This window comes from Mustelus asterias, chromosome 8 (assembly GCF_964213995.1).
Source record: "Mustelus asterias chromosome 8, sMusAst1.hap1.1, whole genome shotgun sequence".
NCBI lineage: Eukaryota > Metazoa > Chordata > Chondrichthyes > Carcharhiniformes > Triakidae > Mustelus > Mustelus asterias.
Genome location: NC_135808.1, coordinates 31232589 through 31257943, shown reverse-complemented (window position 1 = coordinate 31257943; position 25355 = coordinate 31232589). Strand labels below are relative to the sequence as shown.

Sequence of the window (25355 nt, the reverse complement as noted above, 5' to 3'; positions counted from 1 at the left end):
GGGACAGTGAGGGAGCAGCGTGTTATCCCTGGGGGACAGTGAGGGAGCAGCGTGCTATCCCTGGGGGACAGTGAGGGAGCAGCGTGCTATCCCTGGGGGACAGTGAGGGAGCAGCGTGTTATCCCTGGGGGACAGTGAGGGAGCAGCGTGCTATCCCTGGGGGACAGTGAGGGAGCAGCGTGCTATCCCTGTGAGACAATGAGGGAGCAGCGTGCTATCCCTGGGGGACAGTGAGGGAGCAGCGTGTTATCCCTGGGGGACAGTGAGGGAGCAGTGTACTATCCCGGGGGGACAGTGAGGGAGCAGTGTACTATCCCTGGGGGACAGTGAGGGAGCAGCGTGCTATCCCTGGGGGACAGTGAGGGAGCAGCGTGCTATCCCTGGGGGACAGTGAGGGAGCAGCGTGCTATCCCTGGGGGACAGTGAGGGAGCAGCGTGCTATCCCTGGGGGACAGTGAGGGAGCAGCGTGCTATCCCTGGGGGACAGTGAGGGAGCAGCGTGCTATCCCTGGGGGACAGTGAGGGAGCAATGTGCTATCCCTGGGGGAAAGTGAGGGAGCAGCGTGTTATCCCTGGGGAAAGTGAGGGAGCAGCGTGTTATCCCTGGGGGACAGTGAGGGAGCAGCGTGTTATCCCTGGGCTCGGGGACAGTGAGGGAGCAGCGTGTTATCCCTGGGGGACAGTGAGGTAGCAGCGTGCTATCCCTGGGGGACAGTGAGGTAGCAGCGTGCTATCCCTGGGGGACAGTGAGGTAGCAGCGTGCTATCCCTGGGGGACAGTGAGGTAGCAGCGTGCTATCCCTGGGGGACAGTGAGGTAGCAGCGTGCTATCCCTGGGGGACAGTGAGGTAGCAGCGTGCTATCCCTGGGCTCGGGGACAGTGAGGGAGCAGCGTGTTATCCCTGGGGGACAGTGAGGGAGCAGCGTGCTATCCCTGGGGGACAGTGAGGGAGCAGCGTGCTATCCCTGGGGGACAGTGAGGGATGTGGAGGACAGTAGGTCTGACGAAGGAGCAGGGCTCCGAAAGCAAATGGCATTTGCTACCAAATAAACCTTTTGGACCTTAACCTGGTGTTGTTAAAACTCGGACAGTGAGGGAGCAGCGTGTTATCCCTGGGGGACAGTGAGGGAGCAGCGTGCTATCCCTGGGGGACAGTGAGGGAGCAGCGTGTTATCCCTGGGGGACAGTGAGGGAGCAGCGTGTTATCCCTGGGGGACAGTGAGGGAGCAGCGTGTTATTCCTGGGGGACAATGAGGGAGCAGCGTGCTATCCCTGTGAGACAATGAGGGAGCAGCGTGCTATCCCTGGGGGACAGTGAGGGAGCAGCGTGCTATCCCTGTGAGACAATGAGGGAGCAGCGTGCTATCCCTGGGGGACAGTGAGGGAGCAGCGTGCTATTCCTGGGGGACAATGAGGGAGCAGCGTGCTATCCCTGTGAGACAATGAGGGAGCAGCGTGCTATCCCTGGGGGACAGTGAGGGAGCAGCGTGCTATCCCTGGGGGACAGTGAGGGAGCAGTGTACTATCCCGGGGGGACAGTGAGGGAGCAGTGTACAATCCCTGGGGGACAGTGAGGGAGCAGCGTGCTATCCCTGGGGGACAGTGAGGGAGCAGTGTACTATCCCTGGGGGACAGTGAGGGAGCAGCGTGCTATCCCTGTGAGACAATGAGGGAGCAGCGTGCTATCCCTGGGGGACAGTGAGGGAGCAGCGTGCTATTCCTGGGGGACAATGAGGGAGCAGCGTGCTATCCCTGTGAGACAATGAGGGAGCAGCGTGCTATCCCTGGGGGACAGTGAGGGAGCAGCGTGCTATCCCTGGGGGACAGTGAGGGAGCAGTGTACTATCCCGGGGGGACAGTGAGGGTGCAGTGTACTATCCCTGGGGGACAGTGAGGGAGCAGCGTGCTATCCCTGGGGGACAGTGAGGGAGCAGCGTGCTATCCCTGGGGGACAGTGTGGGTGCAGCCTGCTATCCCTGGGGGACAGTGAGGGATGTGGAGGACAGTGGTTCTGATGAAGGAGCAGGGCTCCGAAAACTAATGGCATTTGCTACCAAATAAACCTGTTGGACTTTAACCTGGTGTTGTTAAAACTCGGACAGTGAGGGAGCAGCGTGTTATCCCTGGGGGGACAGTGAGGGAGCAGCGTGCTATCCCTGGGGGACAGTGAGGGAGCAGCGTGCTATCCCTGGGGGACAGTGAGGGAGTAGCGTGCTATCCCTGTGAGACACTGAGGGAGCAGCGTGCTATCCCTGGGGGACAGTGAGGGAGCAGCGTGCTATCCCGGGGGGACAGTGAGGGAGCAGTGTACTATCCCTGGGGGACAGTGAGGGAGCAGCGTGCTATCCCTGGGGGACAGTGAGGGAGCAGTGTACTATCCCTGGGGGACAGTGTGGGTGCAGCGTGCTATCCCTGGGGGACAGTGAGGGAGCAGCGTGCTCTCCCTGGGGGGACAGTGAGGGAGCAGCGTGCTATCCCTGGGGGACAGTGAGGGAGCAGCGTGCTATCCCTGGGGGACAGTGAGGGAGCAGCGTGCTATCCCTGTGAGACAGTGAGGGAGCAGCGTGCTATCCCTGGGGGAACAATGAGGGAGCAGCGTGCTATCCCTGTGAGACAGTGAGGGAGCAGCGTGTTATCCCTGGGGGACAGTGAGGGAGCAGCGTGCTATCCCTGGGGGAACAGTGAGGGAGCAGCGTGCTATCCCTGTGAGACAGTGAGGGAGCAGCGTGCTATCCGTGGGTTAGGGAACAGTGAGGGAGCAGTGTGCCATCCCTGGGTAGGGGAGAGTGAGGGAGCAGCGTGCTATCCCTGGGGGACAGTGAGGGAGCAGCGTGCTATCCCTGGGGGACTGTGAGGGTGCAGCGTGCTATCCCGGGGGGGACAGTGAGGGAGCAGCGTGCTATCCTGGGGGGGACAGTGAGGGAGCAGCGTGCTATCCCTGTGAGACAGTGAGGGAGCAGCGTGCTATCCTGGGGGGGACAGTGAGGGAGCAGCGTGCTATCCCTGTGGTAGGGGACAGTAAGGGAGCAGCCTGCTATCCCTGGGGGACAGTGAGGGAGCAGCGTGCTATCCCTGTGGGACAGTGAGGGAGCAGCGTGCTATCCCTGTGAGACAGTGAGGGAGCAGCGTGTTATCCCTGTGAGACAGTGAGGGAGCAGCGTGTTATCCCTGGGGGACAGTGAGGGAGCAGCGTGTTATCCCTGGGGGACAGTGAGGGAGCAGCGTGCCATCCCTGTGAGACAGTGAGGGAGCAGCGTGCTACCCCTGTGAGACAGTGAGGGAGCAGCGTGTTATCCCTGGGGGACAGTGAGTGAGCAGCGTGTTATCCCTGGGGGACAGTGAGGGAGCAGCGTGCTATCCCTGGGGGACAGTGAGGGAGCAGCGTGCTATCCCTGTGAGACAGTGAGGGAGCAGCGTGCTATCCCTGGGGGACAGTGAGGGAGCAGCGTGCTATCCGTGGGTTAGGGAACAGTGAGGGAGCAGCGTGCCATCCCTGTGGGACAGTGAGGGAGCAGCGTGTTATCCCTGTGAGACAGTGAGGGAGCAGCGTGCTATCCCTGTGGTAGGGGACAGTGAGGGAGCAGCCTGCTATCCCTGGGGGACAGTGAGGGAGCAGCGTGCTATCCCTGTGGGACAGTGAGGGAGCAGCGTGCTATCCCTGTGAGACAGTGAGGGAGCAGCGTGTTATCCCTGTGAGACAGTGAGGGAGCAGCGTGTTATCCCTGGGGGACAGTGAGGGAGCAGCGTGTTATCCCTGGGGGACAGTGAGGGAGCAGCGTGCTATCCCTGGGGGACAGTGAGGGAGCAGCGTGCTATCCCTGGGGGACAGTGAGGGAGCAGCGTGTTATCCCTGGGGGACAGTGAGGGAGCAGCGTGCTATCCCTGGGGGACAGTGAGGGAGCAGCGTGTTATCCCTGGGGGACAGTGAGGGAGCAGCGTGCTATCCCTGTGAGACAGTGAGGGAGCAGCGTGTTATCCCTGGGGGACAGTGAGGGAGCAGCGTGCTATCCCTGTGAGACAGTGAGGGAGCAGCGTGCTATCCCTGGGGGACAGTGAGGGAGCAGCGTGCTATCCGTGGGTTAGGGAACAGTGAGGGAGCAGCGTGCCATCCCTGGGTAGAGGAGAGTGAGGGAGCAGCGTGCTATCCCTGTGGGACAGTGAGGGAGCAGCGTGCTATCCCTGTGGGACAGTGAGGGAGCAGCGTGCTATCCCTGGGGGACAGTGAGGGAGCAGCGTGCTATCCGTGGGTTAGGGAACAGTGAGGGAGCAGCGTGCCATCCCTGGGTAGAGGAGAGTGAGGGAGCAGCGTGCTATCCCTGTGGGACAGTGAGGGAGCAGCGTGCTATCCCTGTGGGACAGTGAGGGAGCAGCGTGCTATCCCTGTGGGACAGTGAGGGAGCAGCGTGCTATCCCTGTGGGACAGTGAGGGAGCAGCGTGCTATCCCTGTGGGACAGTGAGGGAGCAGCGTGCTATCCCTGTGGGACAGTGAGGGAGCAGCGTGCTATCCCTGTGGGACAGTGAGGGAGCAGCGTGCTATCCCTGGCTGGGGAACAGTGAGGGAGGAGCGTGCTATTCCTGGCTGGGGAACAGTGAGGGAGGAGCGTCCTCTCCCTGGGGTAGGGAACAGTGAGGGAGCAGCGTGCTATCCCTGGCTGGGATACAGTGAGGGAGGAGCGTGCTATCCCTGCCTAGGGTACAGTTAGGCATCGTAAGACCTACCCTTGACAGAAGCCAGTGCGGGCACCATTTTCTCAAGGTTCGTCTGGTTCATTTTCCAAGTGGTCCACTTGTCTCTGGGGTTATCTTCCTGCTGAATTCCCTGCTCAGCTCCGTCCCCCAGGTTCTCTGTCGTCAGATCTGCTCTGTTACTCTGTGCCGCTTTGTCGAAGCGTCTTTGGTGTGGAAAACGTTCCCGTTCCGCCTGTAATTTAGGAAGTGAAAACCTTTGAACGTTTGAACAATGGGAACCTGTAATTTATCTCTGCAATGTTTAACAGGAGCATTGTACAAGAGAATCCGACACCCAGCCACTCACAGTAGTATTAAAATGAGATGACGAAACCCCAGTCAAAGTGGGAGGTCTGAAAGGAGGAGTGTAAGTTAGAGAGAGAGACAGCGAGCGAGAGAAACAGAGGCGTAGGGAGGTAATTCCAGAGCTCGAGGCTGAGACAACTGAAGGTGTGGCCGTGAGCAATGAATGGATTAAGATTGGAGATTCTCAACAGACCAGATTTCCAGGGGACCATGGGGCAGGAGGAGATTACAGAGATAGGTAGGGGCAAGGCCACCGAACAGATCAGGAAACAAGGATGAGAATTTTAAACGAGATGCTGCTTATCCAGTAGTCTGGTTGACAGCGCTGATAGGGGAACGGGACTTAGTGCAAGTTAAGATGTGGGCAGCAGAATTTTGGCTGACTGCCAGATTCCGGAGGGTAGAACGTGGGAGAACACCAGGTTGAGTCAAGCGGGAGCAAAAAGGTGGAAGAGGGCTTTACTAGCAGTTGAGCTGAATTGGGTGATGTTATGGAAGGTAGACTCCATTAACTGCAATCTCGACGAGGATCTGTATACCAGAGTATCACATTGCACTGAATGTCATCCAACCTCATCAACATATTTTTCCAGTCCTTTCTCCCTCTTGTGCTCATCTTGCTTTGCTTTGAGCGCCTCTATTTTACTCAGTTGCTCTCTGTCGTAGCGAATCCCATATTCTAACCACACACTGATGAGTCACTGGGACCCGAAACGTTAACTCTGTTTCTCTCTCTGCAGATGCTGCCAGACCTGCTGAGTTTATCTAACATTTCCTGTTTTTATATCACATTTCCAGCGGTATTTTGCTTTTATATAACTGAGTAAAGGCACTTCTCGTCAACTCCCTATTGAAATTATCAATGATTATCGTACATTTATGGCTCTCTTTTAAATGCACCATATTTAACAAGGCACGAGCTGCATTACACATGGTTCTTTCATGAGAGTACGCATACACGGGTATGTGTGAAGCTTTGTGTGTGCATGACTGTGAGTCAGCAAGCACTGACTTTCCCTGTCCGTATCTGCATGTCTCTTGACCATATTTATGCGCATGGCGTGTTGGTGGCATGCGCCTCCATGACAGCATGCACTTCGCGTGCCAATAATTGCATGGGTTGGGCTACATGCATCAGTATATGTGTGTTCACGGCTCTGTGCATTGGTGACTGCCTGTCTGTGACTCGGCACATCAGAGACCGTGTGTGTCCGTGTGCAAAGCACAATCTTCACTGGTGTGATCTAGTCAGCTCCAAGAACACGGAAATTTGATATCTGAAGCTTGTCAGGAATCCATCTGGTTTACTGCACCAGACTCTCATCCCTCAAGTTAGCGCCTTGCATGTTTTGGTTAGGATCCAGCAGGGTCTGCCTGAGAGTGTGGAGGCTGGTCCAATTGTAGCATTCATGAATGAACGGGATCAAAAAACCCCCAAGAGCTACAGAGAAAAGGTGGTGATGAAGTGCGTTGTTCTTGCAGAGAGCAGGCATGCAAAGAATGGGCCAAATGGTCTCCATCTATAAATGTTTTTTATCTACCCACGTCCCTGAAGTCCCTCATCCTTGTTACAATTGTACAGCAGTTCCCAGAGGGTGGCATAGTGGTAATGTCACTGGACTAGCCATCCAGAGGCCCAGGCTAATGTCTAAGGGATAGCGGGTTCATATCCCACCATGGCAACTGGTGGAATCTAAATTAATGCAACCTAGAATTGAAAGCTAGTCTTAGTAATACTGACCATGAAACCATTGTTGATTGTCATCAAAACCCATCTGGTTCACTAATGTCCCTTTCGGGAAGAAAATCTGCCATCCTTACCCTGTCTGGCCGACATGTAACCCACAGCAATGTGGTTGACTGTTCAATGCCCTCTGAAATGGCCTAGCAAGACATTCAGTTCAAAGATAATTAGGGATGGGCAATAAATGCCAGTCCAACCAGCGACACCCACATCCCCATGAATGAATGGAAAATAGTTCACAAATTCTTTCTTCAAGACTGGTGCCCAGAATCAGACACAATGCCAGTGATTTATGAAGGTTTAGCAGAACCTTTCACCTCTGCAGGTCCTGTACACCTTTTCAAAACAGCCTGAACTTGGGAGAGGGGGAGGTGTGCAGCAGGTAGCAATGCATCACACAGCAGTGACGGTGTCAGGATTTCCACACTGGGTTTTACCTACCTCCTGTACTGTGTGGTTATGCGATTCAATCATCTCCTTCACCACAAATTTGTCCCCATCTGGAGAGAGGCGGACTTTAATAACGCAGGGACACTTGGTCTTGTTAGTCCTGCAACAAACAATGAGTAGCATCGTGTAAGGAAGAGCATTTGAGTTTTCTTTTGAATTGGAGCACAATCCCACAGCATTCAGTCACTTGGCTGTCTTGTGAGGAAAGGTTGGGCAGGCTAGACTCGTATCCACTGGGGTTTAGAAGAGTCAGAAGTGACTTGGTTGAAACATACAAGATGCGGAGGGATTTTGATAGGGTGTTTCTTCTTGTGGGAGAATCTAGATCTGGGGGTGGTGGAGGTAACTGTTTAAAAATAGAGGGTTGCTCATTTAAGTCAGAGGTGAGGAAATCAAATTTCCCTCAGCGGGTTGAGAGTTTCTGGAACTCTGAAAAAGGCAGTGGAAGCAGAATTTTTGAATATTTTTGAGGTAGAGCGAGATGGATTCTGATTTCACGGGGTGAAAGGTTATTGGGTTTTGGGGGGTTAGACATGTCCCCATTTCAACTTGCTCTGCCACTTTTTGTCCGACTCACGCCCAACCCTTGTTGTCCCTTGTGATGCCTTGCCCTTAGGGTTAGGCGAGAGGTTACAGTCAGTTCGGCCATGATCTTATTGAGTGGAGGAGCTGGCTCGAGGGGACTAGAGTGGCCTACCCCGGCTCCCAATTCTTACGTCCCATAGAAATGTTACTAAATTCCTGTTTACTGGCAGCAAGAATGTGAAACCCAGTTAGAATACAGGTGATCAGGTCTGACTGTTCCCCCCCCACCCCTCCTCCCATCACCATAACCAGTCTTGAATTTGCAGGCTATGGGTGGGGAATGGGCTTCACAAGTGCACAGTGCCCTCCAAAATTCCAGGATAGCGGACCTCAGCTATGTGGATATATTGGAGAAGCCGGGGATGTCACTTTAAAAAGAGGCTGAGAGACCTGTGCAACACCATGAGGGATGAGCGGATAGGGACAGACACAGGGGTCAAGAAACAGGGGGCACTGGGTTAAGGTGGCTGGCAAAGGAATCAAAGATCGACACGAGGAAACTTATTCCACACAGCGCGTGGTCAGGATCTGGAAATGCACTGCCAGAGATGGAGGTAGATTCAATTGTGGCCTCGAGAAGGGAATTGGACCATCGTTCGAGTAGGAAGTATTTGCAGGTCTACAAGATGGGGAGGGGGCTTCAGACAGTTGATTTTGCAGAGGCCAGCATGGACACAATGGGCCAAAGGGCCTCCTCCTATGCTCTGACTATTCTATTCTCAACTGGAGTTGTGTACACTGATCTGGTCACCACATCACAGGAAAGACGTAATTGAGTACAGAGGAGGTTTACAAGAATGGTGTCAGGCTTCGAAGTTGCAGCTATGAGGAGAGATTGGGCTGTCTTCCTGAGAACAGAGGAGGCTAAGGAGTTACTTAATGGAGGTGGACAAAATGATGAAGGGCCTAGACAGGGTGGAGAGGAAAGACTACATTCCCCCTAAGCTGAGGGGTCAATGATTGAAGATGATTGTTCGAAGGTTTAGAGGGGACATGAGGAACAACTTTTTTTACCCAGATGGTGGTGGGCATCTGGAATTTACTGCCTAAGCTGATGGTTGAGGCTGAAACGCTCAACTTATTTAAAAGGAGCCTGGATCTGCATCTGAAGAGCTGGAACCTGCAAGGCCTCAGACCTGGCACTGGCAAGTGGGATTAAAATGAGCTTCTGGTTTCTTTCTTCTCTTTTTGTGGCCAGTGCAGACGGGGTGGAGGAATTGGCCTCTTTCTGTGCAGGAACTTTTCTATGGCTCTAAAGTTTCTCAACAGACCAAGGTCAAAACAAATGCAACATCCTTGCAGCCATTTTACACACGCACTGGCTGGCAGGAGTGAAAGAAGCAATTTATCTTTCCTTCCACAAAGCACTGTGCAGCTAATTTCTCCTTTGAAGTGTGGTCATGGTTGTAATGTTGGAATTGGAGCAACATTTTTCGGCAGCAAGCTCCCTCAAACAGGAATGCAACAATGGCCAGATTATCCCTTTCAGTTAGGTTGGTTCAGGGATTGACATTAGCCAGGAGATCGGGCATAATTCTCCCACTATTTTAATTAGCACAATGGGATCTTTCCACATCCACCCAACAGGGCATTGGGGTCACTTTATCTGAAAGACGGCGCACCTTCAACAGTGCAGCACTCCCTCTGCACGGCGTGGAGTTGAAGTTGTCAGCCGAGGTTTTTGCTCCAGTCACGGGAGCTGGACTCAAAACTCACAAATTTCTCACTCAGAGACAGGCATGCTGTGCACTGAGCCACAGGCTAGTTTGGAGCGAAGGGGCTCTTTGGTTCAGTCTCCTCCTCTGTGGCTGGGAGTTGGCAGGGATGAGGCAAAGGAGGCTGCTGCCCCACCGCCCACCTGCTCCTCCCCCCCCCCAATCCCTCTCAGGGAAGGAGGCCATTTGGCCCCTCATGGCTGTGCTAGCTCTCTGAAAGAACGAGCCGAATATCCCCACTCTATAGCTCTTTTCCAATAACCCTAGAATTTGTCCTCCCCGCTTTTAATGGCGGAGCAGACTCGATGGGCCAAATGGTCTCCTGCTTCCACGTCTTATGGTTTTTAAGTGGTTATCCACACCTCTTTTGGAAGCCACAATAGTATTTGCTTCCACCTTGCCCAGATCGGAATATATTACTGTGTGAAATAGACAATTGGAGTGAGGACTGCGCTCTGGCGAGTGGAGCTATCCAGCGACACAGTGAGCTGCGCAATTTCGGAAAAGCAGGCAACCTCCTCACCTCTGGTTCGTCCGCTTCCCGGTCCCTTTGGCTCTGAACAATTTGCCTCCGTGAATGCAGGCGTAGTCGATCTCGGCGAACTTGAGTGCGTCGTTCATGGGCCGCTTGGGCGCCCTCCGCCTCTGGGCCTCAATGGTCCGCGAGTGCCGGGTCCACAGCTGCACGGCGCAGTCCCGCTGATAGCGCCGGAACTCGCGATGCAGTTCGCTGTACGATGCAAACTCGGCGCCCACTCGAAACCCCACCGTCTGGGACATGGTGGCCCCACGCCTTGCACCTCCCTGTCCCCCCCAACTCTCGGGAGGGCCAGTCAAGCAGGACAGCAGGAACTCTGAAGAAACCACAGGAGAGGCAGATCAGACAGGCATTCAGGGAGCAGAATGCTAGAATGAGTGAGGAGCAGGCAGGAGGGTCAGTGTTGGATTGGGTTGCTAGGGTGACCCCATGCCCTCCAGGCTGCCAATGCCATCTGATTACTAATGTTCCTGATTGTCCTGGTGACTCCTGGCATTGAAGATTCATCACCAGGACATGGCAGCGCGCAAACTAGGGGCAAAATCAGAATCACAAAGAAATTGTGCTTTCTTTGGCGTTATTTTCCTTGAACACCGTTGCCCATTATTTATCAGAATTGATGATTTATTGACAGGAAAGCTGGTTGTCTGACTGGCAGCCAAGAGTCATCCAATCAGGTCCTGAATAATCTGTTCGCTCTCCAATTGGTCGGAAAAATGATGCTCAGCACAGATGGGCACATGGGCCGACCAATGGTGGGCACCCGAGAGCAGGGCACTCGGAAGGTAGGCATGCGATGGAGCTCTGGCAAAACGGCCAACCAGATTCGGCAACCCTGTGCAACTGGACCGGGACTTGCTCCGGGTCCAAATGTGCACGCGGTCATTCTCGACATTGCTACCGACACTGCACACACTGAGTTGGGAGCACTTGGGATAATCAGCTGGAAAATATTCACCCACAATTCCAGGATCTACCTGCTCAACATGGCCGCCAGAATGTTTCCATGGTTACGTGGAGACGAGAGAGGGATAAATCAAGTTACCTTGTCAAAAGAGTGGTGGATAACTGATGACTGAGACAGTGTCTGACCCGGTCGTGTACTCGGTGCCCTCACCCGGATCTCTCAACAGCCATCAGCACTGAGGAATGTTCCAACTGAGATTCCTGGTGAAAAAGAGCGAGAAGCATCAAAGATTCATTCACCATTCGTTCAGCTGGGCTAACTTTACACTGAAGCATGTAGCGCCTACAGGAACAGACCATTTGGGTCAACTTGTCTATGCCTGTGCTTATACATAGAAACATAGAAAATAGGAGCAGGAGGTAGCCATTTGGTCCTTTGAGCCTGCTCCACCATTCATTACGATCATACTGATCATCCAATTCAATAGCCTAATCCTACTTTTTCCCCATAACCTTTGATCACATTTGCCCCAAGTGCTATATCCAGCCGCCTCTTGAATACATTCAAATACATACATACAAATCACCTTCTGTGCCTCTTCATCTCACCCTATCAATATAATCTACTCCATGTTCCTTCGTGGTTTGATCCAGCTTCCCATTAAATTTCTCAATACTATTCACTTCAGCCATATAATGTGGCAGTGAGTTCCACACTCTCACCATTCTCTGGGTAAAAAAGCCTCTCCTGATTTCCTGACTGGATTATTGGTGATAATCTGATAATATCACCAATAATCCAGAAATTCCCATCCCACCCCTGACCAACCAACATATTTTATTGAAGAGGAAGGTACATCCAAAAGGACCGTAACAGTGAAATTGCTGGGTTTTACCCCAGCGAGCCTGGAAAGCCCAACAGAGGAGCCTGCCACAGCAGCTGGTGGGACTTAAAATCATTTAATAAAATGTGAAATTGAAAGCTTGTCAAGTGACCAGGAAGCTATCATCGATTGTCAATAAAACCCCATCCTTCGGGAGGTAAATCTGCCATCCCAACCGGGTCTGGCCTACATGCAACTCCAGATTCACGTCAATGTGGTTGACTCTTAAAATACCCTTTGAAATGTCTGAGTGAGACACTCAGTTCAAGGGGAACTGGGGATCATAGAATCTATAGTGCAGAAGGAGGCCATTTGGTCCATCGAGCCTGCACTGACAACAATTCCACCCAGGCCCTATCCTATCCCTGTAACCCCACATATTTATCCTCGTAATCCCCCTGACATTAAGGGGCAATTTATCATGGCCAGTCAACCTAACCCGCAGATTTTTGGACAGTGAATGCTGGCATTCTTGTCAAAGAATTTTCAAAAAAATGTACAAGTATATCTTAGAATATAGATGGAAGCCATTTGGCCCATCAGGTCAGTATCAGCTCTTTGAAGTTGTTTAATTTGATCCCATGCCCCAGCTTTGCCCCCCCCCCACTCCCCCCTTCTAGATAATTACTTCTCTTAGAGTGGATGTCCAGTGGTCTTTTGAGACTTTCTACGGAATCTGCTTCTGCCACACTTGCACAATGACCTCCCGCGCACAAACATTTCTCCTTTTCTCTCCCGTTCATTTGCCAATTATTTTTTGAATTCACGGTTACCAATTCACTTGCCGGGACAAACAGTTCCTCCTGGTTTGCTCTGCCGAAACCCCTCCGAACTTGGATCACCTCGAATCAAACCTCCTCCGAACCGTAAATCAAAAAGCAGGAAATGCTGGAACAAAACCTCAGCAGCTCGGACAGCATCTGCAGAGAGAGAAACAGAGTTAACGTTTCAAGTCCGATATGGCTCTCCTTTAGGTCGTTTTCCCCCGCCACCTCATTCCCTCCCTGTACCCTTGTCCAGTCTAAGGGGAACAGGGCCAACATCTCCAATCTCTCCACCTAACTGAAGTCCCTCATCCTTGTAAACGTCCTCTGAAACTGTTCTAAGGCAGGACCTACTGCTTCATTGTGCTGCCCAGAATGTTGCACATTACTTGCTGCATTTTGAGGCCTAACTTGCTAAGTAAAAAGATATAAATAAACAAGAAAGGGTGGCACAGTGGTTAGCACTGCTGTCTCACAGTGCCAGGGATCCGAGTTCGATTCTGGCTTTGTGTGATTGTGTGGAGTCTGCACGTTCTCCCCGTGTCTGCGTGGTTTCCCTCTGGGTGCTTCACAGTCCAAAGGTTAGACCATAAGACCGCAAGACATGGGAACAGAATTAGGCCACTCAGCCCATCGAGTCTGCTCCGCCATTCAATCATGGCTGATTTTTTTTTTCCTCATCCCCTTTCTCCTGCCTTTTCCCCATAACCCCTGATCCCCTTATTAATCAAGAACCTATCTATCTCTGTCTTAAAGACACTCAATGACCTGGCCTCCACAGCCTTCTGCGACCAAGAGTTCCAAAGATTCACCACTCTCTGGCTGAAGAAATTCCTCCTCATCTCTGTTTTAAAGGATCGCACCTTTAGCCTGAGGTTGTGCCCTCTGGTTCTAGTTTTTCCTACTCGTGGAAACATTCTCTCACGTCTACTCTATCCAGGCCTCGCAGTATCCTGTAAGTTTCAATAAGATCCTCCCTCATCCTTCTAAACTCTAACGAGTACAGACCCAGAGTCCTCAACCGTTCCTCATACGACAAGCTCTTCATTCCAGGAATCATTCTTGTGAACCTCCTCTGGACTCTTTCCAAGGTCAGCACATACTCCCTTCAATATGGGGTCCAAAGCTGCTCACAATACTCCAAATGGGGTCTAACCAGAGCCTTATACAGCCTCAGAAGTACATCCCTGCTCTTGTATTCTAGCCCTCTCGACATGAATGCTAACATTGCATTTGCTTTCCTAGGTTAGGTGGATTGGGCATGGTAAGTTGTCCCGTAGTGTCCAAAAGATGTGTAGGTTGGTGGAATAGCCATGGTAAATGCGCAGGGTGAGGGGTTAAAACAGGATAATCTTAAATCTGTCTCCTGTGATGGCTGATCCATCTCTCTCCTATTCACCCTGTCAAACCACTTCACAATTTTCAGCAACTCTATCCTGGGAATTGCTGGGATTGCGAGGGAAGGGGGAACGGCTGGGATTGCGAGGGAACGGGGAACGGCTGGGATTGCGAGGGAAGGGGGAATCGCTGGGATTGCGAGGGAAGGGGGAACGGCTGGGATTGCGAGGGAATCACTGGGAACGGCTGGGATTGCGAGGGAAGGGGGAATCGCTGGGATTGCGAGGGAAGGGGGAACGGCTGGGATTGCGAGGGAATCACTGGGATTGCGAGGGAAGGCGGTATCCCTGAGATGTTGGAGGAAAGAACATCTAAGAATGGGATGTGAGCTTGTACATGCGCAGCGGGGAGACCTCATTCTGAGTGAGACACAGCCAGAGTGAGTGTGGTTATTGGAAATTTGGAGCACAGTGGGAATTGGGTGCAGAGGGGAAGAGGAGCTCTTTGCATTGTTTTCCTACTTTCCAACATAAATCTTCAGAGTGATTTTGCCCTGCTGCAGCAGTAGAGGCTACAAGAGCTGTTTGGTTAGTAGTGGGTGAGGTCAGGTAAACATTTACTTTTATTGCTTACAGTTGGCAAGGTATTTTTGTGGTTCATAGTTTGCATATTCTGTAGTAACAAGGATCAGGAACAAAGGGCCCTCGAGTAATTGATTTAAAAGGTTTAATTTAAAGGGGTAAATAATGGCAGGAGAGATCAAAACCATGGTGTGTTCCTCGTGCTCCACGTGGGAAGCTGCGTACATTTCCAGTGCCCAGAACCAGCATGTGTGCAGGAAGTGTCTCCAACTGCAGCTACTGAAATCCCGGGCTTTGGAGCTGGAACAGCAGCTGTGGAACACTGTGGACCATCCACAAAGGTGGATGCATCATGGATCCTGTGTGTAGAGACACACCACAGGCTAATATTCCACAGGCAGAGGGCTAGGTAGGCAGGAACCCCCTGAGGCTATTCCTCTGCAAAAAAGATACACCGTTTTGGTTACTATTGGGGTGAGTGGCATCATCTCAGGAAAAAGCAGCAACAGCCCAATTTGTTACACCATGGTTGGCTCTGCAGCACAGGGGAGGAGAAGTAAGTATGGGAATGCAATAGTTCTAGGAGATTCATTCGCAAGAGGAATACAAAGCCGTTTCTGTGGTTGCAAATGATACTCCAGGATGGTATCTTGCCTCCTTCTTGGTGCTCGGGTCAAGGATGTCCCAGAGCGGCTACAGGACATTCTGGAGGGGCAGGCTAAACAGACAGTGGCCATGGTAAACATGGCACCAATGACAGAGGTGAAAAAAAGGGATGAGTACCTAAAAGCTGAAGATAGGAAGTTGAAATGTAGGACCCCAAAGGAATACTACCAGTGCCGCATACTAGGCAGAGTAGAAATAGCAGTATATCAGATGAATACGTGGCTGGAAAGGTGGTGCAAGGGGGAGGGTTTCAGACTCCTAGGACATTGGGCTGGTTCTGGGGGAGATGGTACCAGTACAAACTGGACGGGTTACACCTGGACAGGATTGGGACTGATGTCGTCGGGCGAGTATTTGCTAGTGTGGTTGGGGAGGGTTGAAACAATAATGGGAACCCAAGCAGTGTGATAAGGGAAAGAAAAGCAAGGACAGTAACAAAAGTAAGGACACTAAAATGAAAAAAAAAACAGTAGACAGGGTAATCAAGGGTCAGAGGCAAATAGGGCCACAGCACAAAGAAAGGTTCGGATGATTAAAAATGGCAAAACAGCAAACCTAAAGGCTTTGTATTTTGATGCACGAAGCATTCAAAATAACTAATGAATAAATAACAGACGAACTAATGTTGCAAATTGAGTAAATGGATATGATCTCATAGCCATCATGGAGACACGGTTAAAAGATCAAAACGGGGAACTTAATATCCAGGGATATTTGACCTTTCGGAAACAGAGGAAGGAAAGAAAATGTAGTGGGGTGGCACTGTTAATAAGAGATGAAATGAGGTCGGTTGTGAGAGATGATGCAGGCTCGGATGATATCAACTCCATTTGGGTGCAGGTAAAAAAAAAACAGCAAGGAAAAGAAGACATTGGTTGACAATCATTGGGGTTTCATGGAGATCAGTGCTGGGACCGCAACAATATATATTGATGACTTGGAGGAAGGAAGTGAATGTACTGTAGACAAATTTGTAGACTTCAAAAATAGGTGGAAGGGCAAGTTGCGAGAGGGATACAGTTTACAGAGAGATACCGGTAGGTTAAGAGTGGACAAAAAGTGGACAAATGGGCCATAATGTGGGAAAATGTGAAGTTGTTCATTTAAAAGGGAGATCAAAAGAACATAATATTATTTAAATGGAGAAAAACTTGAGCACAAAGGGACTTGGGGGTACTTGTATATGAAACACAGTACACAGGTACAGAGGGAATCAGGAAGGTTAATGGAATGTTGGCCCTTATTTCAAGGGGATTGAAATATAAGAGTAGGGAAAGTCTTGCTGCAACAAGGTATTGGTGAGACCACATCTGGAGTATGATTTGGAGATGTCAGTATTGGACTAGGGTGGACAAGATGAGAGGTCTCACGACACCAGGTTATAGTCCAACAGGTTTATTTGAAATCACAAACTTTCAGAGCATTGCTCCTTCGACCTCTGGGACCAGGGAAGGGGGTGACCCCTGGGACCAGGGAAGGGCGACCCCTGGGACCAGGGAAGGGCGACCCCTGGGATCAGGGAATGGGCGACCCCTGGGATCAGGGAATGGGCGACCCCTGGGATCAGGGAAGGGGCAATCTGTGGGATCAGGGAAGGGGCAATCTGTGGGATCAGGGAAGGGGCAATCTGTGGGATCAGGGAAGGGGCAATCTGTGGGATCAGGGAATCTCTGGGATTAGGGAATCTGTGGGATCAGGGAAGGGGCAACCTGTGGGATCAGGGAATCTCTGGGATTAGGGAATCTGTGGGATCAGGGAAGGGGCAACCTGTGGGATCAGGGAAGGGGCAACCTGTGGGATCAGGGAAGGGGCAACCTGTGGGATCAGGGAATCTTTGGGATTAGGGAATCTGTGGGATCAGGGAAGGGGCAACCTGTGGGATCAGGGAAGGGGCAACCTGTGGGATCAGGGAAGGGGCAACCTGTGGGATCAGGAAGGGGCAAACTGTGGGATCAGGGAAGGGGCAACCTGTGGGATCAGGGAAGGGGCAACCTGTGGGATCAGGGAAGGGGCAACCTGTGGGATCAGGGAATCTCTGGGATTAGCGAATCTGTGGGATCAGGGAAGGGGCAATCTGTGGGATCAGGAAAGTGGCAATCTGTGGGGTCAGGGAAGGGGCAATCTGTGGGATCAGGGAAGGGGCAATCTGTGGGATCAGGGAAGGGGCAATCTGTGGGATCGGGGAATCTCTGGGATTTGGGAATCTGTGGGATCAGGGAATCTCTGGGATCAGGGAATCTCTGGGATTAGGGAATCTGTGGGATCAGGGAATCTGTGGGATCAGGGAAGGGGCAATCTGTGGGGTCAGGAAAAGGGGCAATCTGTGGGGTCAGGAAAGGGGCAATCTGTGGGGTCAGGAAAGGGGCAATCTGTGGGATCGGGGAATCTCTTGGATTTGGGAAACTCTGGGATCAGGGAATCTCTGGGATCAGGGAATCTCTTGGATTTGGGAAACTCTGGGATCAGGGAATCTCTGGGATCAGGGAATCTCTGGGATTAGGGAATCTCTGGGATCAGGGAATCTGTGGGATCAGGGAAGGGGCAATCTGTGGGATCAGGGAAAGGGCAATCTGTGGGATCAGGGAAGGGGCAATCTGTGGGATCAGGGAAGGGGCAATCTGTGGGATCAGGGAAAGGGCAATCTGTGGGATCAGGGAAGGGGCAACCTGTGGGATCAGGGAATCTCTGGGATCAGGGAATCTCTGGTATTAGGGAATCTGTGGGATTAGGGAATCTGTGGGATCAGGGAATCTCTGGGATCAGGGAATCTCTGGTATTAGGGAATCTGTGGGATCAGGGAATCTCTGGGATCAGGGAATCTCTGGTATTAGGGAATCAGTGGGATCAGGGAAGGGGCAATCTCTGGGATCAGGGAAAGGGAGCACTGGCATGGGAGGGGGTGGAATGTGTGCGATTCTGACGAAGATTAAACAGTGTCTCTGGGCCGAGGTCGCTCTCTCCCTTACCCCCCTTACCTCACTGTCCACCGGCTCTCCTTCCCTCTCCGGCGATGTTGCTCCGGGAACGGGCTCCGCGGCCTCGGTCTTTCCCGCGGCCTCTAGCCACCCGAGATCCACATCCGCCGGCACTGACGGCCGCCGACACCCCGCACCTGCGCACCAGACCCCAACAGGGTCGGCTGCCGTCATCTCGCACATGCGCACCAGGCCGCTTCCACGGCCGCCATCTCGCGCCTGTGCACTGAGCCCACAACAGCGCCGGCCGCCGGCAATATGCCGCATGCGCACCATCCGCCCCTCTGCCTTTCCGCTGCCAACGCTGCACATGCGCTTCCGGCCCCCTGCCAGCTGGGATAGAGCAGTTTCACTGATGCCATGCCTTGTGGGTAATCCGGCCGCCATCACCTCGGCATCTCTGCAACTACTGCTGGGAAGTAAGGGATTCTGTCGACGCTGGGAATAAACTAAGTTGTGGAAAATGATAACTGACGACTCGGCAACCTCACCGGAATATGAGCGGAACATCAGGGATTTGGGAAACGAAATTTGACGGTAACTTTGAGGGAATCCGACCTCCAGGTCATAGAAACATAGGATTTTAGGAGCAGAAGTAGGCAAATTTAGCCCTTCGAGCCTGCTCCGCCATTCAATTAGATCATGGCTGATCTTATCCTTGGTACAGTGGTGGGGATGGGACTGCTTATCATCAGAAGACTAAGGAAATTTGGCATGTCAGCTACGACTTTTACCAACTTTTACAGATGCACCATAGAAAGCATTCTTTCTGGTTGTATCACAGCTTGGAGATTGCACGAAGCTACAAAGAGTCATGAATGTAGCCCAGTCCCTCAGGCAAACCAGCCTCCCATCCATTGATTCTGTCTACACTTCCGACTGCCTTGGCAAAGCAGACAGCATAATAAAGGACCCCACGCACCCCGGACATTCTCTCTTCCACCTTCTTCCATTGGGAAAAAGACACAAAAGTCTGAGGTCACGTACCAACCGATTCAAGAACAGCTTCTTCCCTGCTGCCATCAGACTTTTGAATGGACCTAGCTCGCACTAAACTGGTCTTTCTCTACAGCCGAGCTATGACTGTAATGCTACATTCTGCACTCTCATTTCCTTCTCTATGAAAGGTATGCTTTGTCTGTATAGTGCACAAGAAACAACACTTTTCAGTTTATACTAATACATGTGACAATAATAAATCAAATCAATTCAAATCAAATCTTAGATATTGAGTTATACAAATAGAATGAGGCTCTTTGGTCCATTGTGCCTGTGCTGGCCATCAAACACCAATGTATTCTAATCCCAATTTCCAGCACTTGGTCTGCACGCCTTATATGCTATGACATTTCAAATGCTCATCTATATGCTTCTTAAATGTTGTGAGCATTCCTGCCCCTCCCAACCTTTCAGGCAGTGACTTCCAGATTCCCACCACCCTCTGGATGAAATGAAAATTCTGTCAATCGCCTTTCAATCTCCTGTCCCTTACCTTAAATCTATTTTTTTGACCCCTCTACCAAGCAGAGAATATTTTTCATATGTGCTCTATTTCTGTCTCTCATAATTTTGGACATATTAGTTAGTTGGCCTTCTCTGCTATATGGAAAATAATCCCAGCCTCTCATCAGAGCTGAAATGCTCCAGCCCAGTCAACATCCTGGTGAGTCTCCTCTGCACCTGGAAAGAGAATTAAGTTTCGGGGGGCGGGGGGGGGGGGGGGGGGGGGGGGGGGGGGGAGTACCTGGAAAGAGAATTAAGTTTCGGGGGGCGGGGGGGGGGGGGGGAGGCGGGAGATGAGAAGCAGAAAGTGGTCCTGTTGATGGCATGTAGGGGTCCCAACTTTCAGTGTAATAAAAAGCCTGACCTACTCGGATGCCCCTGACTCTAAAAACTTTAATGAATTGGTAGACATGACCCTAAAGCTCCATAATACTCCAGCACTACTGCTTTAACACAGCAGGACCTCTGGGGAATCTGTCACCAAAATTCTGACTAGGTTACGAAATTTGGCAGAGCACTGTGAATTCAGGCTACCCTGAATGACAGAGAAATATGGAAAATAGAAGCAGGAGTAGGCCATCCAGTCCTTCAAGCCTGCTCCACCATTCATTTTGTTCATGGCTTGACCATCAAATTTAATATCTCGATCCCCCCTTCCCCCCATATCCCTTGATCCCTTTAGCCCCAAGAGCTATATCTAACTTCTTCTTGAAATTACACAATGTTTTGGCTTAAACTACTTTTAGTTGTAGTGAATGACACACATTCGCCACCCTCTGAATGAAGGAATTTCTCGTCACCTCGGCCCTCAGTCCCTCATCCTCAAATTGTAATGCCTTTTGAACGCCCGTCCTAATAAAGAATCCCAACAGTGCAGAAGAAAGTCATCTGGCCCATCGAGTCTGCACTGACTCTCCGAAAGAGCATCCCACCCAGACCCTCCCTCTACCTTATCCCCACAACGCTGCACATTTACCATAGCTAATCCATCTAACCTACACATTCTTGGACACTAAGGAGAAATTTAGCTTGGCACTGAACTTGAACATTTTGGACTGTGGGAGGAAACTGGAGCATCTGGAGGACAGGGGGAGAATGTGCAAACTCCACACAGACTGTCACCCAAGACTGGAATTCAACCTGGGTCTCTGGAGCTATGAGGCAGCAATGCTAACCGCTGTGCCACCGTGCCATCCCACATGTTGTGAGATACACTAGTCTGTGGAATTAACAATGTGACAGTCCAAAAAAGGATATTGGCAGAGCATCCCTACAGTTACAAATTTACTCAGTGGAGAAAAAAAAAACTCCTCATTCCCATGGATTTGTAGGTCAATTATCTCAAATCTATGTCCTGTACTTACTGATGCACCTGTAGTTGTAAAGAGGCCTCTGAAATCCTAATCAAGTGGGAGAAACATTGTGCTGCTGTTACTTTGTATTATATATAGGGGCACAAGTCACAAAGTAATATCAATCTTCAGTGTCAGGCTGACTGACACGCTCTGAAAATGGGTGCTTCAGGCACCCACACTGACATATTACAGGACGCAATGACATTGTGTCACATTCCTGATGTCATCATTCCAGATCCAGGTAATATGGCAGTTGGGTGGGGCTAAAAAATTGGGAGCCCACCCGCTTTATTGAAATCTCATTTAATGAGATGGTTAAGCTCATAAAAAGCCAACCGACTGGAATAAAACGTGGTGTAAGAAATAAAGTGCTAGCAGGTAAAAGCAACATTTGCTGGATAAACTCAGGAAGTCTAGTAGCATCTGTGGAGAGAGAAACAAGAGTTAATGTTTGGAGTCCCTATGACCTTTCTGGAGAACTGTGCTCGCTGATTTTGTTTCATGCCAAGTCTATTTCCCTTTTGTTTTAAAATTAAGTTGCATGTTCGTGTGTGTTTAAAGGGTATATCTGAGATCCGAGTTTCAGCTTAGCTGTTCAAAAATCTGTGCCTGCTGGAAATACTTCAAACAAGAACTCAAGTCTCTAGAATCTTAGTTCTTCAAACATGAAGGATGTGGTTGCACTAGAGGGTGTGCAGTGGAGATTCACCAGGATGTTGCCTCAGCTAGAGAGTTTCACCTATGAAGAGAGATTGCTTAGACTGGGGTTGTTTTGTTTAGAGCAGAGAAGGCTGACTGGGGAACCCGATTGAGGTGTACAGAATTATAAGGGAAAGAGATAGGGTGGATAGGAAGAAACCATTGCATTTAGTAGAAGGGTCAATAACCAGGGTTCATAGATTTAAGGTCAGGAGCAGGAGATTTAAAGGGGATTTGAGGAAAAACATTTTTACCCAGAGGGTGGCGAGAATCTGGAACTCGCTGCCTGAAAGGGTGGTAGAGGCGGGAACACTCACAACATTTAAGAAGCATTTAGATAAGGACTTGAAATGCCATCACATACAAGGCTATACACCAAGAGTGGGAACATGGGATTGGAATAGATAGGTTTGATGGCAGGCACAGACATGATGGGCCAAAGGGTCTCGCTGTGCTGCAAAACTCTATGACTATGACTAAGAAGCAGAGGTTGCATTTGAAGATTATTTTATCCAGAGGATTTATTCCTCCTGCAGGCAGATCCAATGAAACCACAATCATCACCTTAGCCTTCTAAATAGGCCAAATGTGGGGTTGGCGTCTGTGAGAGAAACATTCTCCTGTGAGGAGGGGAGGAGGATGAGGAGGAGAGTAAGAGGAAGGACGGCACATCGAGATGGCCAGGATATGTTAATGATGCATGATGATACCAGAGCTCCGCCAGACCTAGAGGGAGAATAAACCATCATGAATACCCCAAGGAGGTAGAGAAAGATTTATGCAGCCCCTTGGTTTTATAGGCAAAGAGTGAGCTGTCTGCAGATGTCTGAAACACAAGGCCAGAGGAGGCTCAGACTCTCAAGGGCCACAATCTCATCACTCTGTGACATGGTGGAATACTGTGAACAGCTTTGGTTGCCTTACCTAAGGGAGGATATGCTGGCATTGAAGGCAGTCCAGAGAAGATTCACTGTGTTGATCCTGGGTATGGAGGGATTTTCTTATGAGCAGAGGTTGAGTAGTTTGGGCCTTTCCTCATTGGAGTTTAGAAGAATAAGAGGAGACCTTCGTACGACATATAGGATTCTCAGGGTAGATGCTGATAGATTGTTTCCACTTGTGCGAGAACCTCGGACTGAAGGACATAATCTCAGAGTAAACGGGGTCACCCATTTAAGACAGAGTTGAGGAGCAATCTATGCAATTCTTTACTGCAGAGGACTGGGTCATTAAGTATGTTCAAGGCTGAGGTAGACAGATTTTTAATTCCTGAGGGAATTAAGGGTTATGGGGATAAGACGAGAAAGTGGAATTGAGGATTATCACATCAGATCAGCCTCATTGAATGGAGGAGCAGATTTGATGGGCCAAAAGACCTACTTCTTTCATGAGAGATCTTTAACTGGATTGGGGGTCACTCATTGCCTGTAGCTGTCAAGGTCAAGCTAGATAGAGGCCATTCATCGGAGGATGAGTGGAGGGGACATGGTGAATTTCAGGTAGAAGGCCCTTGATGTGATTGCATGGATTGCTGTGATGTGAGAGGATGCCTTGTTAAGGCAAAGGTTCCAATCGGTCATGAAGCCCCAACCTCACAGATGTGTAAACAGTATCGCAGGAATTCTACCACCCCACCCGCCAAGGGAATCGGAATAGGCAAGGGACGGACAATGGGAAGGTCCATCGACCTTGGGTGGGATTTTCCAGCCTTGGGTCAAACAAGGCCGTAAAATCCCACCCCATGTCTCTGAGCGTTATTCCATGTGGAAAGTCAGACCCGTGTCATTGTCCTGTCAATACACTTATCCTGCACAGGCTCGCAAACCCCTACCCTCCACCCAGACCAAAGCAATAAGTGCACACAGACATTGATGCATCATGCGGCCTTAGACTGCCTCACAGCACTACGTGCCTCCAGCAATCGCGATGCTATCCTGTAGCTTCCTGGCACACGAATATACATATTGAGGATTTACTCACACTGGCTGACCTCAGGAGGTCATTGAGCCTCTTCTGGAACTCAATGGCCCTTTTCCAAGTGCACCTACTATCCCAATGCTGCTGAACTCTGCAGCAACCTCTTCCCACACTGACCATCTTACAGACAGTGGCTCAGCTCAGAAGAGGGCACACAGAGATTCCTCATCAAATTGAGGGGCTGATTCAACCCTATTCCCCTCCCCTTCCCTCACTTGCTTGCCTCAGACATCTCTGGAGAGAAAGATACAAGAATAATCTTCTCTGATAAGATCTGGAAAATTTGTTACTATTCAAGTAGAAACTTTTTCACGCAGGGAGTAGATGGGGCCTAGAACGCACTGCCTGGAAGTGTGGTGGAGGTAGGTTTAATTGAGGCATTCAAGAGGGCATTTGATAATTATTTGATGAGAAACAATGTGCAGGGGTACAAGGAAAATACAGTAAGAAGTCTCACAACACCAGGTTAAAGTCCAACAGATGTTTAACCTGGCGTTGTGAGACTTCTTATTGTGCTTATCCCAGTCAAACGCTGGCATTTCCACATCATGTACAAGGAAAAGGCAGGGGAATGGCACCAAGTCATGAGGCTCATTGGGAGAGCTGGTGCAGACACTGGACCAAATGGCCTCCTTCTGCACTGTAACATACTGTGATTGTGAAAACCGCCTGTGATCAGTGGCAAACTATGGACATTTCGGAGAAAGTTCAAACAAACAGATGCACAAATGCTTTGAAGTGCTGCAAGTATCTACAGGTCAAAAATGTTGAAGGTCTATGTTGATTATACACGTTCTGGGTCACAGCCTCCAATGGCACACTGATGTTCCCCCCGCCCCCCAGCACTGATTGGGCAGTATCCTCAGACCCAGGATTCAAATCCCACCACAGCTGATGGCGAAATTTGAATTCAGTAAAAATCTGGAATTAAAAGTCCAATGTTGACCATGAATTAATTGTCATAAAAGTTCATTTGGTTCACTAATGTCCTTTAGGGAAGGAAATCTGCAGCTTACCTGGTCTGGCCTACATGTGACTCCAGACCAACAGCAATGTGATTCATAGAAATGCCCTCTGATATGGAGGGCAAATAGGGATGGGTAATAAATGCTGAACCCAGCCAGTGACACCTACATCCCGTAAAAGGAATAAAACATTTTCAAACTCCTCTCCCGAATTGACCTTTTATTCAGTATAATTGGATTGAAACGTTCCGTTTAATTTAGTGACTACTTTTGCGAATAAGAAACTCCAGACACAGATTTTGCCTTTATAAACATTGAGTATTTATTATACAGAAGAAACGTACCACATTAAGATAAAATAATAACTACAAATTGATGAATGATTTTCAATGGTTTTAAAGACAATAAGAAAAGCCTCCGACTCCAAAAATCCATTCCCTTATCTGAAAATGCTGGGCTGTCCCCGAATACCCCCTTAACAAAATCTCTTTCTGTTCATGGTTTGCTCTGACTTGCTGAAGCCTCCCAAATAGCTCGGTGTCCCAGAATGTGATGTTGTAGATCTTCACCAGCCCTGTTTGGTGTATTATACCATTAATATCCCTTGCCTGGGTGAGAACAGTATGATGTGGCTCTGGGATCCTGCTACTTCAGTTTTCCTGACAATTAATGACA

At 50.3% G+C, this 25355-nt stretch overlaps 1 protein-coding gene across 3 annotated transcripts in view; it reads right to left on the bottom strand.

The window, feature by feature from the left end:
• LOC144496973 (zinc finger SWIM domain-containing protein 1-like) overlaps positions 1-18334 on the bottom strand; it is a 73390-nt gene extending 55056 nt beyond the window's left edge. The window contains exons 1-6 of one of the 3 annotated variants that reach the window (XM_078217632.1): positions 18182-18334; positions 12631-12777; positions 11113-11234; positions 10053-10383; positions 7221-7329; positions 4721-4922 (exon numbers count right to left, since the gene is read on the bottom strand). In XM_078217632.1, the coding sequence (XP_078073758.1) occupies positions 4721-4922; positions 7221-7329; positions 10053-10309 (568 nt within the window). In that variant the 5' untranslated portion in view covers positions 10310-10383; positions 11113-11234; positions 12631-12777; positions 18182-18334. The remainder of the gene's footprint in view (positions 1-4720; positions 4923-7220; positions 7330-10052; positions 10384-11112; positions 11235-12630; positions 12778-18181) is intronic. The other 2 variants (XM_078217635.1, XM_078217633.1) reach the window with 2 other exon arrangements.
• Positions 18335-25355: the final 7021 nt, after the last annotated feature.